Below are 15170 nucleotides of genomic sequence, written 5' to 3'. Positions count from 1 at the left end.
AAAAAAAAAAAGAAATTCCAGGAAAATGGAAACGGATCCAAGGAAGGAAACAAAATCCCGAGGATCACCAGCTCTGCTCAGCCTCCTGACCCGGATGCCCCTGATCATGGCCGAGGGTTCTAAGGATGGCGCTTGTCCCTGGCAGGGCCAGACCGTGTGCATACTTGGCATAGAGAGGTCTCCACTCTGGTGATTGAAGGAGTAAGATGGACAACTTGAGGGTCACGTTTCTCATCGTGTGGACCAGAGGAGAAGAGGAGGTTGGTATGGTGAGGAGGAGAAGGACGCTTAGGGATGAGCGGGCACAGAGCCAGACTGTCTGTGTCTCCAAAATTCCCATGTTGGCAAGCTAACCCCAAGGTGATGCTTTTAGGAACTGGAGGCCTTGGGGGGGTGATTAGGGGCTTTTGGGAGTCTATCCTCACAAATGGAATCAGTGTCTTATAAAAAAGACCTCACAGGGCTCCTTGGTCTCACAGGAGCTTGACAGCAAGAAGTCCAAGACCTCCAGGGGCGCCTGGCTAGCTCAGTGGGTTAAAGTCTCTGCCTTTGGCTCAGGTCATGGTCTCAGGGTCCTGGGATCGGTCATGATCTCAGGGTCCTGGGATCGAGCCCCGCATCAGGCTCTCTGCTTAGCGGGGAGCCTGCTTCCTCCTCTCTCTCTCTACCTGGCTCTCTGCCTACTTGTGATCTCTCTCTGTCAAATAAATAAATAAAATCTTAAAAAAAAAAAAAAAAGAAGTCCGAGACCCCCAGCTGGCCCTCACTGGCCCAGGCTTGCACCATGAACTTGGACTTTTAGCCTCTGAAAATGTGAGGACTACATTTCTGTTGTTTACAAGTTACCCTGTGTGTGGTGTTTTGTTCGGACTAAGAAACCGAAGAAAGAGCTCTCACAGGATTTGAATTCCTAATTCCAACTGTTCCTCCGGCCCAGCGAGCACATGACCTTGGGAATCACGATGAACTCCCCTTTTTGCTTACGCTAATTTGGGTTCTCTTGCTATCTCTGTCTCTCTCTCTCTCTCTCAAATATATAAATAAAACCTTTTAAAAAATTAATAATGTAAGTCACCACTCTCACTTTCTGGGAATTTACTATGAAGCAATGAATGCTTACTGTTTCTTTACCTCATTCAATATTCAAACCAAGTCTGAGACAAGTCTCATTGTCCCAGTGTTACAGATCAGTAAACTGAGGCACACAGAAGGTAGAGGGTACATGCGGGTTCACAAGTCCGTACTCCTCTCTCTGCCTGTTGGACCCCAAAGCCTTTGTTCTTAAACACACGTATCACTCACTGCCTCCACAGAGTAAACCAGCTCTGGTGGGATTCAAACTCATATCCCAAATCCAAAAGCCTTTTTCCTTAGGAGAGTTCCCAGGGTCTCTCTTCTCCCAGAAGCCACCATGATCAGGTGACTCATTTCTATTTTCCTGTAACTTAAAAAGGAAGTTAGGAAAAAAAAAAAAACTCAGCTTGTGGGGTGTGCGACGCTTGATCTCGGCCTTATGGGTTTGAGCCCCACGGTGGGTGTAGAGATTACTGAAAAAAAGAAAATCTTAAAAAAAAGAAAGATCTCAGATTGTGCGATGCCCGCCCATCTCTCCTTATCCTATGTCCCTCCCCTTCTAGTACTGAGGGGAAAAAGAAGGGAAGAAAGTACAGAGAAGGGGGAGGGGAATGGCAATGGAAGCGAGTGGGGGTGGGAGGGAGGGGAAGAGGGTGGGGGGCAGTGAGGGGCGGCCCCCCCCTTTGGAAGACAATTCCAAAGAACAACGGAGGGAGGCTCTTTCCCTGAGGACAAGCGCCTTCTCCCTCCTGATCTGCCAGCGTTTGGGGGTAGGGTCAGGGCAGAACACACAGGAAGAGAAGGGGAGAGACACCCTCAGAAACCATAGCTCTTGGGAGTGGGGCTGCCCCATGGGCCCCTCCCCCACTTGAGGAACCCCCTCCCCCACCCTTCAAGAATATTCCATGGCAGTTAGGGGCCCTGTCTTACTGAATGGGTTGTGCTTTCCCAGACCCCAGGCCCTGTGGTGCAAAGAGCTCTGCTGCCTAAAAATATTTACAAGATGAGGGACGACTGAGTCCAACCAGGGAGAGGGGGGATGGGGTGGAGGGGAGAGGGGGGGACAGGGGGTGTGCAAGATGGGGGCAGGGGACTTTAGGGATGAGTTCCCTGCGTCAGGAAAAGAAAGGGATGAACACCGGAAACTTGGAAGGGAAGGGGGTTGCTGAGAATCAGGTTGGGGTGGTGAAGAGTCGAGAAGCCAGGGGACAGAACTCGTTCTCTGAGCCCAGCGGGAGCAGGCAGGGGCTCGAGGATAAGCACTCAGAGCTCCGGAGGCTCTCTTTGTTACCCCTGTGCTGGAGAATTACCCACAGCTCCCGCTGGATAGTGCAGGTGCTGGCCTCCGAGCTCAGCCTGGTCGCCTTCGCCCTGCTGCTGCTCATGGTCTTCTCCAAGAAATGGCTGGAGCCCTCTAGAAGCCGCTTCTACCAGCGTTGGCCCACCAACGTCAGCGCCGGAATCTACACGGCCACCCACGTCATGTCCATGGGGCTCCTGCAGATCTGCAGATCCAACGGCTGTTTCCACTCAGAAAACTGGAAAGGTGAGACCCTCCACAGCCCCATCCCACCCCACCCCAGGGCTCCAGTCTGTCTAGTCGTTCTGGGTCACGCCGTGCCCTTGTCCCCTCCTTCTGGTCATCCGCAGTGATCTGGCCCGCAAGATGGTTTCACCGGCGGAGACCACCAAGGATAGGTCTTCCTGTCCCCATCCATCCTGGCCACATCACTTTGACTGACTCAAATCACTGCTTTCGGGAAGGTTCTGAGCCTCAGCTGAGGCTCTCACCATGTTGCAAGGGGCACAAATTCTCAGTGCCGGTGAATCACTCCTTAATCACACAATTCTCCCTGCTATATGGGGAGAAGAGCCCCAGGGAGGTGGGGATTGCCTTCCTCTAGGCTTGTGTACACCGAGGGTCCAGCTTTAGGAGGATCCCCAGGATGCTCTCCCTCCCCGGCCCTGGCACCAGCCTCTTTTCCCTTCTGTCTCAGGCCCTGCTTGTTCCTTCCTTCTCAGCCTCTCGTCGCCCTTCACTGCCAGTTCCTGTACTTAGAACACCATGTCTCCCTTCACTGTTCCATGTCGCTTTCAAAAAGCATGATAGTGGGGCTCCTGGGCACTTGGGTGGCTCAGTGGGTTAAGCTCAGGTTGTGATCTCAAGGTCCTTGGATTGAACCCAGCATCAGGCTCTCTGCTCAGCGGGGAGCCTGCTTCCCCCCACCCCCCCACCCCACCTGACTCTCCGCCTACTTGTGATCTCTCTCTGTCAAATAAATAAATAAAATCTTTAAAAAAAAAATAAAAGAATCCTGGCTTATTTAAGGAGGGAAGATGATATTTCATTGTTATCTCACATGTGCATTTCTGGAGCGTTTGGGTGGCTCAGCTGGTTAAACGTCTGACTCTTGATTTTGGCTCAAGTCCTGATCTCAGGGTCATGAGCTCGAGCCCTGCATGGGGCCATGTGCTCGGTGAGGAGTCTGTTGGAGTTTCTCTCCCTGTCCCTCTACCCTTTCCCCGGCAAGTGCTCTCTCTCTCTAAAAGAAATAGATAAATCTTGTTAAAAAATGCACATTTCGGGGCGCCTGGGTGGCTCTGGGTTAAGCCACTGCCTTTGGCTCAGGTCATGATCCCAGGGTCCTGGGATAGAGCCCCACGTCCGGCTCTCTGTCCAGCGGGGAGTCTGTGTCCCCTCTCTCTCTGCCTGCCTCTCTGCCTGCTTGTGATCTCTCTCTCTCTGTTAAATAAATAAATAAAATCTTTTTAAAAATGTGCATTTCTTGGGACGCCTGGGTGCCTCAGTCGGTTAAGCCTCTGCCTTCGGATCAGGTCATGATCCCAGGGTCCTGGGATCGAGTCCTGCATCGGGCTCCTTGCTCGGCAGGGAGCTTGCTTCTCTCTCTGCCTCTGCCTGCTTGTGCGCGCGCTCTCTCTCTCTCTGAATAAATAAATAATAAATAAAATCTTTTTTAAAATGTGCATTTCTTTAGTTAACCTTTTCTCATGTCATTCGATTATTTATTTTTTCCTTTTGTGAATCTTATGTTCATCCTGTTTCTTGTTTTCTCCAGATAGTTATAAGCTGTGGACCAATCACCCAATCTTCGGGGCAGCCGTGATAACTTTCTGCCTGACGCTGGTGCTGGGCTTTCTCTTCACCATCTGGTTGCACCTGCCGTACATACCCGGTCTTCAAAGACTGCCCTGCTTCAGCTGGGTTGGGACCATCATGAGCTTCTTTGAAGGTACCCCGTGGCTCTGGAAATGGTCATTGGTTTCTCCCCAAACACATTTTTCTGGGTCCTTCTCCCTCTTTCTTTCTTTGGGGGTAGGGCAGGGGTTTGGCCAAACAGAACTGATCGTCCTTGAGAACCGAGAACCGAGCTCTGCCATTTCCTCGTCCCCGGAGAGGTGGGGTTGGAGGGTTGATGGTGGTTTGTGGGTCTTTCCCAGCAGGTGAAGGAAAATCCCTGTGGGGTCCACAGGTAAGAATAAAGTCTCTCCGGTTCCTGTCTCCTAGTTTTCCTTATTTTCTTCTCCATGATGTTGTTCCCTATTAACCTCTGGATCTTTGAGTTGAAGAGGAATTTATCAATCCCCATCGGCTGGAGCTATTTCATAGGCTGGCTGGTGTTTGTCCTCTATGTCGCCTGTGGTGAGTGGCCTGAGGGCCCCAGGAAGAAGGGGACATGGGTGGCTGGGACAGAGGAAGTGTACAGGGAGGCAGTTGGTGGGGTCGGACTGGCAATTCCCAGGGACAGTTTCTTAGGGATTGCCCTTTCCTTTGGCCTCGCCTCGCTGGCCACATTCTTCCGTTTCTCCAAATTTCCTCTCCCCCATCCCTTTATGATTTCCCAGCGGCCCTGTGCTACTTCAACCATAAACATTTCTGGAGGGTGATTTTGAACCGTCCCTCTGGCACCGTGCTCTGTAGCAACTTCTCCAGCCCCAAACAAAACTTGGAGACGAAGCCAGTTGTCTCACACAGCTCGGTCGACCAGGGGGACGTCCGGGATCCTGAGCAAAAGGAGGCATCTCCATAAACTTGTCGGAAATCCTGGTGCCACGTTCTGCCCATTCATCCGAATCCCTGTCCTCATCTTTTTCTCACAACCTTGGCCTCCATCACTGCAAGGAATGAGAGAGGGAGGATAGGACTTCTCCTCCTTGTTCCTGCTTGCTTATAGCTTGGGCAATGTGGAATAAACGGTCTCTTGTTATCCCGTCTGGCCATCGTTGAGATAAGACAACAACTTGAAGGAGAGGAAGGGAGCAAGAACAACTTTGTTTCCCAATCGTTCCTGCCTCGGAGCCTTTTGGCACCTTTGGGTTCCCAGAATTGCCCAATTTCTCCTGTAGCACACTTGGTCACAGGTGAGACTCTTCTCAGGAGCTAAGCCTCTTTCAACTTTGTCCCCACTATTCCGACATGTTTAGTGGGTCGAGGGGAGTGACCAGGAGGGAGAAATCATTTATGAACTAGCTGGTTTATTCAGAGTGAAAATTCAAGAGCAAACTGGCCCAAAGAGGCAGGTCATCTGGGGGTGTGGCTGTGCTGTGTGCACGGGGCAGCCATTCCACCTTCTGTGTCCAGATCAGATGACGGAGAAGTCCTAGAGCCCTGTGCCTGGGTACCACCATCTCTGCTTCCGCCTCCGTCACAACTTCACCTTGACCGCTACCCCCCCCCCCCCCCCACTTCACCTCCACCATCCAAACCACCTCCACAACTCCCTGGTTGCTACCGCTCCCGGCCTAAGCCTCCCTTGTTGTCCATCCTGTAACAGCAGGACTAAAACATGACAAGAAGGAAAACATTAGAGTCGGGCCCTAAGCTCAAGACACAGACTGCACCTTTGGGTTATAACCTGAGTCTCACGAACACGTGCAACACCCGCTGTTGGCGGGACTGGTGATGACTACTGGGATTCAGACATCCTGCCCGGAAAGGCTGGCCTCCCAAGAGAGCAGCCGTAACTGATCTTTGTCATAGCTCTGCACATGGAGCCACCATGCCAGCCAGCTAGAGGAGGGAAGGGGCAAATCACGAGTGGACTGGATGTGTTGAAATGACATTATTAGGTGGAACCACACGATACTGCTGTTTTAGCAGTTAAATGCCAGCAACTTTATGGAGTTCAACCTAATCTATATGAACGATTTCTCTTTGGTTTTGAGGCTCCTTTAAAATTCTTATTTTTATCAGACCTGACCAGCCATAGTGGGATTCCTAACTTAGCTCCAAGAAAACATTCTGAGCAAAGAATCGGATACAATGGCTTGAAATTTGGGCAGAACAGGCATTCCGCAAATCCCTACTCATGGTCCCCCTTATGCTCCTGCCCCCTGGTAGCAAGGATCTATCGAGGGACTTATTGAATCAATCATCCTTGGGGAAGGGACATCAAATGGAGGGATGTCATGACCCTGGAGATATAGATATCTATATCTATACAGATATCTATATCTATACATATACATGTATAGATATATCTATATATACATAGATATCATCTATATCTATACAGATATAGATATAGATACACACACATATATTTGGAGAAAGGGATTTTGAAATTTCGAAGAAGTCATAAACTCAAATGCCTACAGAGGCTAGGCAGGTAGCATAAATAAATAAAGGGGGCTATGCTTCCGGTCCATAGTTTCTCTCTTTCAATAAAGACTTAGTATATTATCTATTGCTGGTTAACAAATTACCCCAAACTTAATGGCTTAAAATAATAAACATTACATTATCTCACATAGTTTCTGGGATCAGGAATCCTGGAAGAGCTTAGCTGAATGGTTCTTGCTCAGGGTCTCTCATGAGGTCACAGTCAAGATGTCAGCTGGGGCTAGAGTCATCTGAAGGCTTGACTGGGGCTGGAGGACCTACTTCCATTGCTATGACTGTTGGCAGTTCCTTGCCACAAGGGCCTCTTCATGGGCTGTTAGGTTGTTGAAGATAATGCCCCCCCAAAGTGAGTGATCTAAGAGCGAGGAAGGAGGAAGAGGTGGAGGAAGAGGAGAAGCACCAATGTCCTTTATGACATTTACTTTCACCACCTTCTACTTGTTGGAAACCAGTCATTAAGTTCACCTTACACTCAAGAGGAAGGGAATTCAGTTTCACCTCTGGAGAGGAAATGTATCAAGAATCTGTAGATTACATTAAAACCACCATATTCAACCTTCTGCTCACAAATTATTTACGTTCCTCCTCTTGCAACACACATACACCTCTCTCAAGGCCCTGAAAATCCGCATCCCAGCAGAGCATCAATCAGCTAAAAGTTCACAATTCTACTGTGTGTGAGGAACTAAGTCCTCATGGGGTCTTTAAGGATTTCTCCGATAAGACTGTGGAATTTGCACTCAAAGAGGTATATGAAAGTGAAGGATTCATTACATCCACGGGTCCTAGAAGAAGGAGGCATGATATTCCACATGGAGGCCACATAAGAGGGGTGCCCAGAGAGTAGGCTCAACCATGCAGATGGGGAGCTGAGAGAGTGAGGACCCATAGCCAAGTGTCTTATTTGGGTCAGAGTGGAGCACACAGGCAAATGTATGAGGGAGTTTCACTAGTGCATTTAAAGGTTACTAGGTTATAGTCAGGGGAGGTCAAGAAGGGGAGCTTGTGGCAGTATCCAACCTCATCACACTGGTGCACCCGCTTGCATGCCCACAGGAAGGACCATGCAAAAAGGTGCTCAACTGCAAGCCAGGTAAAAGAGGTTTCAGAAGAAACCAAACCTATTACATTTGATCTTGGACTTCTAGCCTCTAGAACTGTGAGAAAATAAATCTCTGTTGCTTGAACTACCTAGTCTATGGTACGTTGTTACCGCAGCCTTAGCAAACTCATATATCACCTAAATTAGGTCCAGATGCATTATGAGACTTTGTGTGTAATGCCTGAAGCACAGTTGTTCTCACGTTGAATGTCTGTGACCTATAGAGACGCGTGACCATCTCCCCACATATCCAGAAAACAACAGCGGGACAGTCAAGGGATGATCATTACAGATGTTACTGCTTAAAAAGGGCCACACTGATGTATAATGAACACTGAGTAATGTAGAGAATTGTCAAATCATTGTGTTGTACACTTGAAACTGATATAACACTGTATGTTAATTATAATTCAATAACAACAGCTGGGGTGGGGAGGAATGAGAGACACACAGGGGTCACTGGTCCATAGCAGTTTTGAAATCCAGCTAGGAAGATGTTGAAATTTCCTTGATTCAGTCCTGGTGCACCTGAGTGACTCAGTCATTAAGCGTCTGCCTTGGGCTCAGGTTACGATCCCAGGGTCCTGGGATCGAGCCCCACATTGGGGCTCCCTGCTTGGCAAGAAGCCTGCTTCTTCCTCTCCCACTCCCAATGCTTGTGTTCCCTCTCTTGCTGTCTCTCTCTGTCAAATAAATTAAAAAAAAAAAAGATTCAGTCCTATTTCTGTCCAGGTGTAAGTCTCCACTGTTGTTGTTGTTGTTTTAGATATAATGTATATGTGATAAAATTACCATTTTAAAGTACATAATTCAGTCATTTTCATATATGCACAAGGTGCAATCATCACCACTGTCCAATTCCAGAACACTTCACTTCTCTAATTATTCCCTATTCCCCATTGCCTTCAGCCCTTGGACACTACTAGTCCACTTTATTTTCTATGCATTTGCTTTTTCTGGACATTTCATATAAGTGGAATCATACAAATACAATTTTTTTGTGTCTGGCTTCTTTTCTTAGCATTATGTTTTCAAGGGTCATAACTAGGCTTGGGATCACTGGATCATATGGTAGGTCTATGTTAAACTTCTTGGGGGAACTGCCAGGTTGTTTCTCAAGGCAGCTGTGCCCCTTTACCTTCCCACCAGTAACATGTAAGCGTTCCAAACTCTCCACATCCTGGCCAACACTTTTATTGTTTATCTTTTGGATTCTTGCCATTTTAGTCAATGGCAAGTGGTATCTCATTGTAGTTTTGATTTGGATTTTCCTAACACATTTCCCCAAGACATGTCTCCTGTGTCTTTTGGCCATTTGTATGTCTCCAGAGCTCCACCTGTGAGGCATTGGGCACTACCTTCTGAGTCATGCTTCCTTTCCACAAAAGGCAGCCTGTGTTTGTAGCTGTATAATTTTCTCAGTCTACATTCTTCTGGTAGAATTTTGGGGTCCAAAGCCCTCTCTTTTCTTTTTGTATTGTCTCTATCATTTGCAGACTGTGATGCAGACCACATGTCTGTCAACCTTATTCTGTGAAACACTCTGTGGCCTCTTGAGATTCTTACTGAGATTGACTCCATTGGACAAACATGGCTTCCAGGCAAAGATTAAGGGACAAAATGTGGGCTCTGCAGCTCAGCATCCCTCATGAATTTGCAGTCAAAGTATTGGCGGGAGTTACACTTGTCTCCCTTCTAGGAGACTCATCCATATAGGACTTTTTGCTGGAGGTCTAAATGTCTTGCCATGCGGACCCAAGGATTGTTTAAGAGTTCTCATGACATAGCAAGTGGAACGTTCAAGAGCAAAAAAATCTACGAGAAAGAGGAGAGAGCTGCAATCTTTAATGATGTAGTGTCAAAAGTCATACATCATCACTTCCACTGCATTCTGTTTGTTAGAAGAGAGTCACTAAGTCCCAGCCCAAACTCAAGAAGAGGTGAATTAAGCCCTTCTTGAAGGGGGAGAATTAAAGGATTTGTGGACATGATACCATTAAACTTATAACAGGACAGCATGATTGGAAATGACAAGGCACTATTTCAGCCCATGTACATTACTGCCTATTTGCTGGGTCACCTAGATGGCTTGGGGCAGTCCCCAGACCCAAAGTTCTTCCAATTCCTGCCAAATTTTCCTTCCACATCTCCAGTTCCTGGGCTAAGGTTCTGTTCAACTCCATGATGATAGACAGGGCCCTTCCATTGTCAAAGTTGGAAGCTTGGAGGCAGTAGGAGACCAGGACAGGTATGAGCCCATCCTCAGGAGGCTTGTCTCAGCCTTGTAGGTTCTAGTTTAATTCTTGCACTCACTTTCACATCTTTCCTACTCTGACAACTCAGGTTCAGAATTAGACACAGAAACATCAGTCTTACATAGAGTATTTAACTGACTCCCCACCTGCAAAAAATAAATCCTTTAGTGGTTCTGCTTTGTTGGTTGAACATTGACCAGTAACCAGTAACACCAGGAATACCAGTAGCACCATCTGGGCCTGCTATTCATTCCATCCTCTGAGTTTTCATTTCAGCTATTGCATTTTTCAGTTCTAAAATTTCCATTTAGTCATTCTATATATTTTCTATTTCTTTGCAGAGACCTATTTTTTCATTTGTTTCAAGCATGTTTCTAATTTCTTGTTGAAACATGTTTGTAATGCTCCTTAAAATCCTTATTGGAAAATCCCAATCCCAAGGGCTGTGTCGTCTCAGTGTTGTCATCTGCTGTTTTTTGTTTTTTTTTTTTCTCATTCAACTTGAGATTTCTGGGTATGCTGCAGGATTTTGTATTGTATCCTGGACATTTTAAAAAATTACATCATAAGACTCTGGATAGTATTTAAATCTGTTTTCGCAGTCCCTCTCTGACATTGTGCCATGAAGAAAGGGAGCATTTCCTTGCTAGAGCATGGTGGGAGTAAAGGTCCTGGTTCTCCACTCACTCCTGCCTATCTTGGGCAGAGAGAGGGGTACTTCATTACTGCTGGTCAAAGGTGGGATTTCAGGTTCCCTGTTAGGCTTCCCTAGGTGGGAGGGGAAAGTGTGCCTTGATATTGCTCTACAGGTGGCTTCTATTTGGGTTGAGGTGGGGGCCTTTTTTTTTTTTTTTTTTTTGGACCAGTGATGATAATGAAAATTCCAGCTTCCCACTCAGCCTCCTCTGACAGAGGAGAAGATCCATGTCATTACCAGGGGGGTGGGGTGGAAGTCCAGGATGCCCATGTGGTCTCTGTTCTTACTGTGTGTATGGGGTGGGGGGTTGTTACCACCTGGTCAAAATGTACATCTCAGTTGCCCACTAGGTCTTGTCTGTTACCCTCTGATGGAGGGGGGAAGGGAGGGTAAAAGATCCTGTTACGGGTGGAAGTCCAGGCTCCCCTATTCAGCCTCTGCCGGAGAATGGCAAAAGAGCCATGGTTTTCTCCATGGCATTTGGCTGGAATAAGGCAGGCATTTTCTCCAAGTTTTCTGTCTTGCTAGGTTGCCTCTTTCCTGATCCTTTGGCTAAAGAGAGAAGACTGTCTCTCTCTCTCTTTCTCTATCTTTTGGTTTGCTCCCATTGGCATTTCCAAGTTGCTGGCTTGGCCATCACTCAGTCTGTGATACTCTGGGGCAAAAAGAAAACCTGGCAAGCTCACTGTAGTGTTGTTCTTAGGATCCAAGATCCCTAGCCAGACTGTCTTGTACAAACAAATACAAGAACCTTCTTGTATTTGTTTTATATTTACTGATCAGAGTTTAAGCTGCATAAGAAATCTATCTATTCCAGCCAGGTCTGGGCCAGAAGTTCAGCTATTTTTTTCCCCCTTTTACTACTTACTTTTTCTAGCCTCTTAAAATAGAAGCTTAGATTATTGATTTTACATCCTTTTTAAAAATTTGAGTTAAAAATATTAATCTAAATTTCTAAGAGTTAATCAATAAATTCTCTTTAAGTACTGCTTTCCCTGCATCCCACAAATTTTGATATATTGTGCTTATATTATTCAGTACAAAATATTTTCTAATTTCCCTTGTGATTTTTCCCCCCTTTGACCCATGGATTATTTAGAAGTGTGTTGTTTGATGTTCAAATACTGGGGCATGTTCTCAAGGTCTTACTATTGATTTCTAATTTAATACCATTGTGGTCAAATAATATACTTTGTATGGTAACAATCTTTTTAAATTTGTTGAGATTTGCTTTATGGCCCAGCATATGGTCTACTTTGATGAGCGTTCATGTGCACTTAGAAAGAACGTGTATTCTGCGGTTGCTGGGTACAGTGTTAAGTGTCAATTAAAAAAAATAATTTTAATTAATTAAATCATTAATAATTAACAATATTAACAAATAACTAATAAATACATATTTATTTATTTATTTGAGAGAGAGCATGAACAGAGGGAGATGCAGGCTCCCCATTGAGCAAGGAGCCCCATGTGGGACTGGATCCCAGGACCCTGGGATCATGACCTGATTTGAAGGCAGCTGCTTAACTGACTGAGCCACTCAGGTGCTCTGTTTAGGTGTCAGTTAAACCAAGCTGCTTGATGGTGTTGTTTATCTATATCTGTACTGATTTTCGGGGGTGGGAGGTGACTTGTTCTATTAATTTTTGAGAAAGGTGTTAAAATCTCTAGATTTATTATTATTTATCAATTTGTTATTATTGTACATTTACTTGCTTCTCCCTTTCGTTCAATTTTTGCCTTAAGCATTTTGAAGCTCTGTTGTTATGTATATATTCATTTAAAAACTGTTTAAAATTTAAATTCACTTCAGTTCAATATAGTGTATTATTTAGTTTCAAAGGTAGAATTTTGTGTGTACATACACATTTTAAAAATATTTTATTTATTTATTTGGCAGAGAGAGACCACAAGCAGGGGGAGTGGGAGAGGGAGAAGCAGGCTCCCTGCGGAGCAAGGAGCCCCATGTGGGGCTGGATCCCAGGACGCCAGAATCAGGACCTGAGTTGGAGACAGACACTTAACCCACTGAGCCACCCAGGCGCCTCTATACACATTAAAAAAAAAAAGATTTTATTTATTGGAGAGAGAGAGAGAGAGGGAAGGAAAAAGGGCAAGCAGGGAGAAGGGCAGAAGGGGAAGGGAGAGGTACAAGCAGACTCCAAGCTGAGTGCAGAGCCTAACCTGGGCTCAGGGGCCTCAGATCGTGACCCCAAGATCACGACCTGAGCTGAAATCAAGAGTCAGAGGCTAAACCCGCCGCGCTAGCCAAGCGCCACAAGAATTCCACTTTTCTAGAGGCTGAGTAAGATTCCCTTGTATGAGTATATCTCATTTTGCTTATCCACTCATCCATTGATGGACAGGTGGGCTGTTTCCACTCTTTGGCTACTGTGAATACTGTTGCTGTGAATCAATCTCATATATGTGACTTTAAGCCAAAGAGTCTGCTGGCTTCAGTAGTAGCCATTTATTTTCCTGCAGCGGCCATTAACGCTGTTCCCCAAGTATCTCCAGCTCTTTGCCTTCTGGGGATATGCTAAAATGGCGCCCTCTGGCTCCCCTGTGATTGGATGGGGTCATGTGACTCGATCCGGCCAATAGCTTGTGAGACACACTTCTACTTCCGGTTCAGAGCCTTTAACTGCCTGTGGGAGGTCCGCTAGCGATCTTATTGCCGCTGTGTCGGTCAAGATGGTGGCTTCTCTGTCTCCTTGACCCCAGAATGAGGAGACGCAGAGCTGTCTCCGTGCAGCGCTGTGGACCGAATTGTGTCACCCCCTCCCCAAATTCATTCACTGAAGCCCTAACCCCAGTGTGGCTGTATCTGGAGGTGGGGCTTTGGGAAGTAATTAAAGCTAAATGAGGTCACAGAAGTGCTTCCCTGAAGGGGTAGGATTCAACGTCTTCATGAGGAGAGATGGCGGAGAGCTCCTCCCCTCGCTCCGCCGCTGCTGCGCACGCGCACCAAGGGAAGACAGGCCTAGTGAGGACGGAGCCGGGGGCCACCGCTTGCCGACCGGGTACAGAGCTCCCGCCGGAGACCCAGCTGGCCGGCCCCGTGACGTTGGACGTCCAGCCTCCAGCGCTGAGTAAATACGCGTCTGTCGTGTGAGCCCCCAGCCTGTGGAATTTCGTTATGGGGCCCGTGTAGACTACGCTCTGTGGTGTGAGTGAGAGTTCAGCGTGGTCCTTACCAGATTGTCGGATTTTAAGGTTTTCGGGTCTCCGTCCCCTCAGCAGAGCGGAGGCTGTCCTGATCGTACAATCCCTTTGGCTGAAAGGGAAAGAGGAAGGTACAGCGACGGGACCCCTGGGTGGCCGAGTTGGTTAAGTGGGTGCAGCGACTGCCTTCGGCTCCCGTGGTGATCCCGGGGTCCTGGGATCGAGGCCCCCATCGGGCTCCCTGCTCGGTGGGGAGTCTGCTTCCCCCTCTGCCTGCCCCTGCCCCTGCTCGTGGGCGCGCGCTCTCTCCCTCTGTTTCGGTCACATAAATAAAATCTTCTAGAGAAAGACAGAGACCGTGAAGCCGAAGCCACTCCCCTTACAGAGACACCCGCAAACCCGCGGAGCTGGGGCTTTCGACCTCGGTCCGGAGGACGATCAGATGGCAAGGCTTGAAGAAGCTGCCGATACTGCGTAAGGGACGCCACCCCATGTATGACGTCAGAGTAACTGAAGAAACGTTAGAAAAAAAAAAAGTTTTATTTTTAAGTAATCTTTGTGCCCAAGGTGGAGGTTGAACTCACGACCCCTGACATCAGGAGTTGGGGCTCCACGGACTGAGCCAGCCAGGCGCCCTGCGAGAGAAACTTTTACAATAATCTTGACAGAAAAATAATGGAAAGATTTTACCACACAAGTATACACATCTTGCTTTGGGGCCCCTTTCCCTCGATACAGGTTAGGATTCACAGTCTTCGTGTCTTTGATCTAATGTCTTAATGCTCTGCAGCTTTGTTATCATTTTCTACATTGACTCACTGCGGGGGCTCCTGGTTGGGTCAGTACTTGAGGGTGCAACGTTCGGTCTCAGGGTCGTGAGTTCGAGCCCTACGTTGGGTGTAGAGATTACTTTAAAAGAAAAAATAAGGAGCGCCTGGGTGGCTCAGTGGGTTAAGCCTTTGCCTTGGCCTCAGCTCATGATCCCAGGGTTCTGGGATCAAGCCCTGCATCAGGCTTCCTGCTCAGCAGGGAGCCTGCTTCCCTCTCTCTCTCTGCCCGCCTCTCTGCCTCCTTGTGATCTCTCTCTGTCAGATGAATGAATAAAATCTTAAAGAAAAGAAAAGAAAAAATAAAAGGAGGGTACCTGGGTGGCTTCGTTTGTTAAGTGTCTGCCTTTGGCTCAGGTCCTGATCTCAGGGTCCTGGGATGGAGTCCCTCATGGCCTCCCTGCTCAGT

General features: G+C 47.4%; 1 protein-coding gene across 1 annotated transcript; it reads left to right on the top strand.

Annotated features, from left to right (window-relative positions):
* The first annotated feature begins 2175 nt into the window (after window positions 1-2175).
* Window positions 2176-5179, top strand: ODF4 (outer dense fiber of sperm tails 4). Its single transcript, XM_045986415.1, has 4 exons — window positions 2176-2620; window positions 4152-4325; window positions 4601-4735; window positions 4939-5179. Exons 1-4 carry the CDS (start codon window positions 2176-2178, stop codon window positions 5121-5123), a joined length of 939 nt encoding a protein of 312 aa, XP_045842371.1. The 3' UTR covers window positions 5124-5179.
* Window positions 5180-15170: the final 9991 nt, after the last annotated feature.

Source organism: Meles meles, chromosome 18 (genome assembly GCF_922984935.1).
Source record: "Meles meles chromosome 18, mMelMel3.1 paternal haplotype, whole genome shotgun sequence".
NCBI lineage: Eukaryota > Metazoa > Chordata > Mammalia > Carnivora > Mustelidae > Meles > Meles meles.
Note: the sequence above shows the minus strand (reverse complement) of the source record. Positions and strands in the feature narration are given on the sequence as shown.

Excerpts from the sequence above, each read along its gene's own strand:
- ODF4 (XM_045986415.1), top strand. The coding sequence starts at position 2,176 with ATGAGTTCCCTGCGTCAGGAAAAGAAAGGGATGAACACCGGAAACTTG. Across the intron at positions 4,326-4,600 it reads CATCATGAGCTTCTTTGAAG|TTTTCCTTATTTTCTTCTCC; the intron begins GTACCCCGTGGC and ends CCTGTCTCCTAG. Across the intron at positions 4,736-4,938 it reads TGTCCTCTATGTCGCCTGTG|CGGCCCTGTGCTACTTCAAC; the intron begins GTGAGTGGCCTG and ends ATGATTTCCCAG.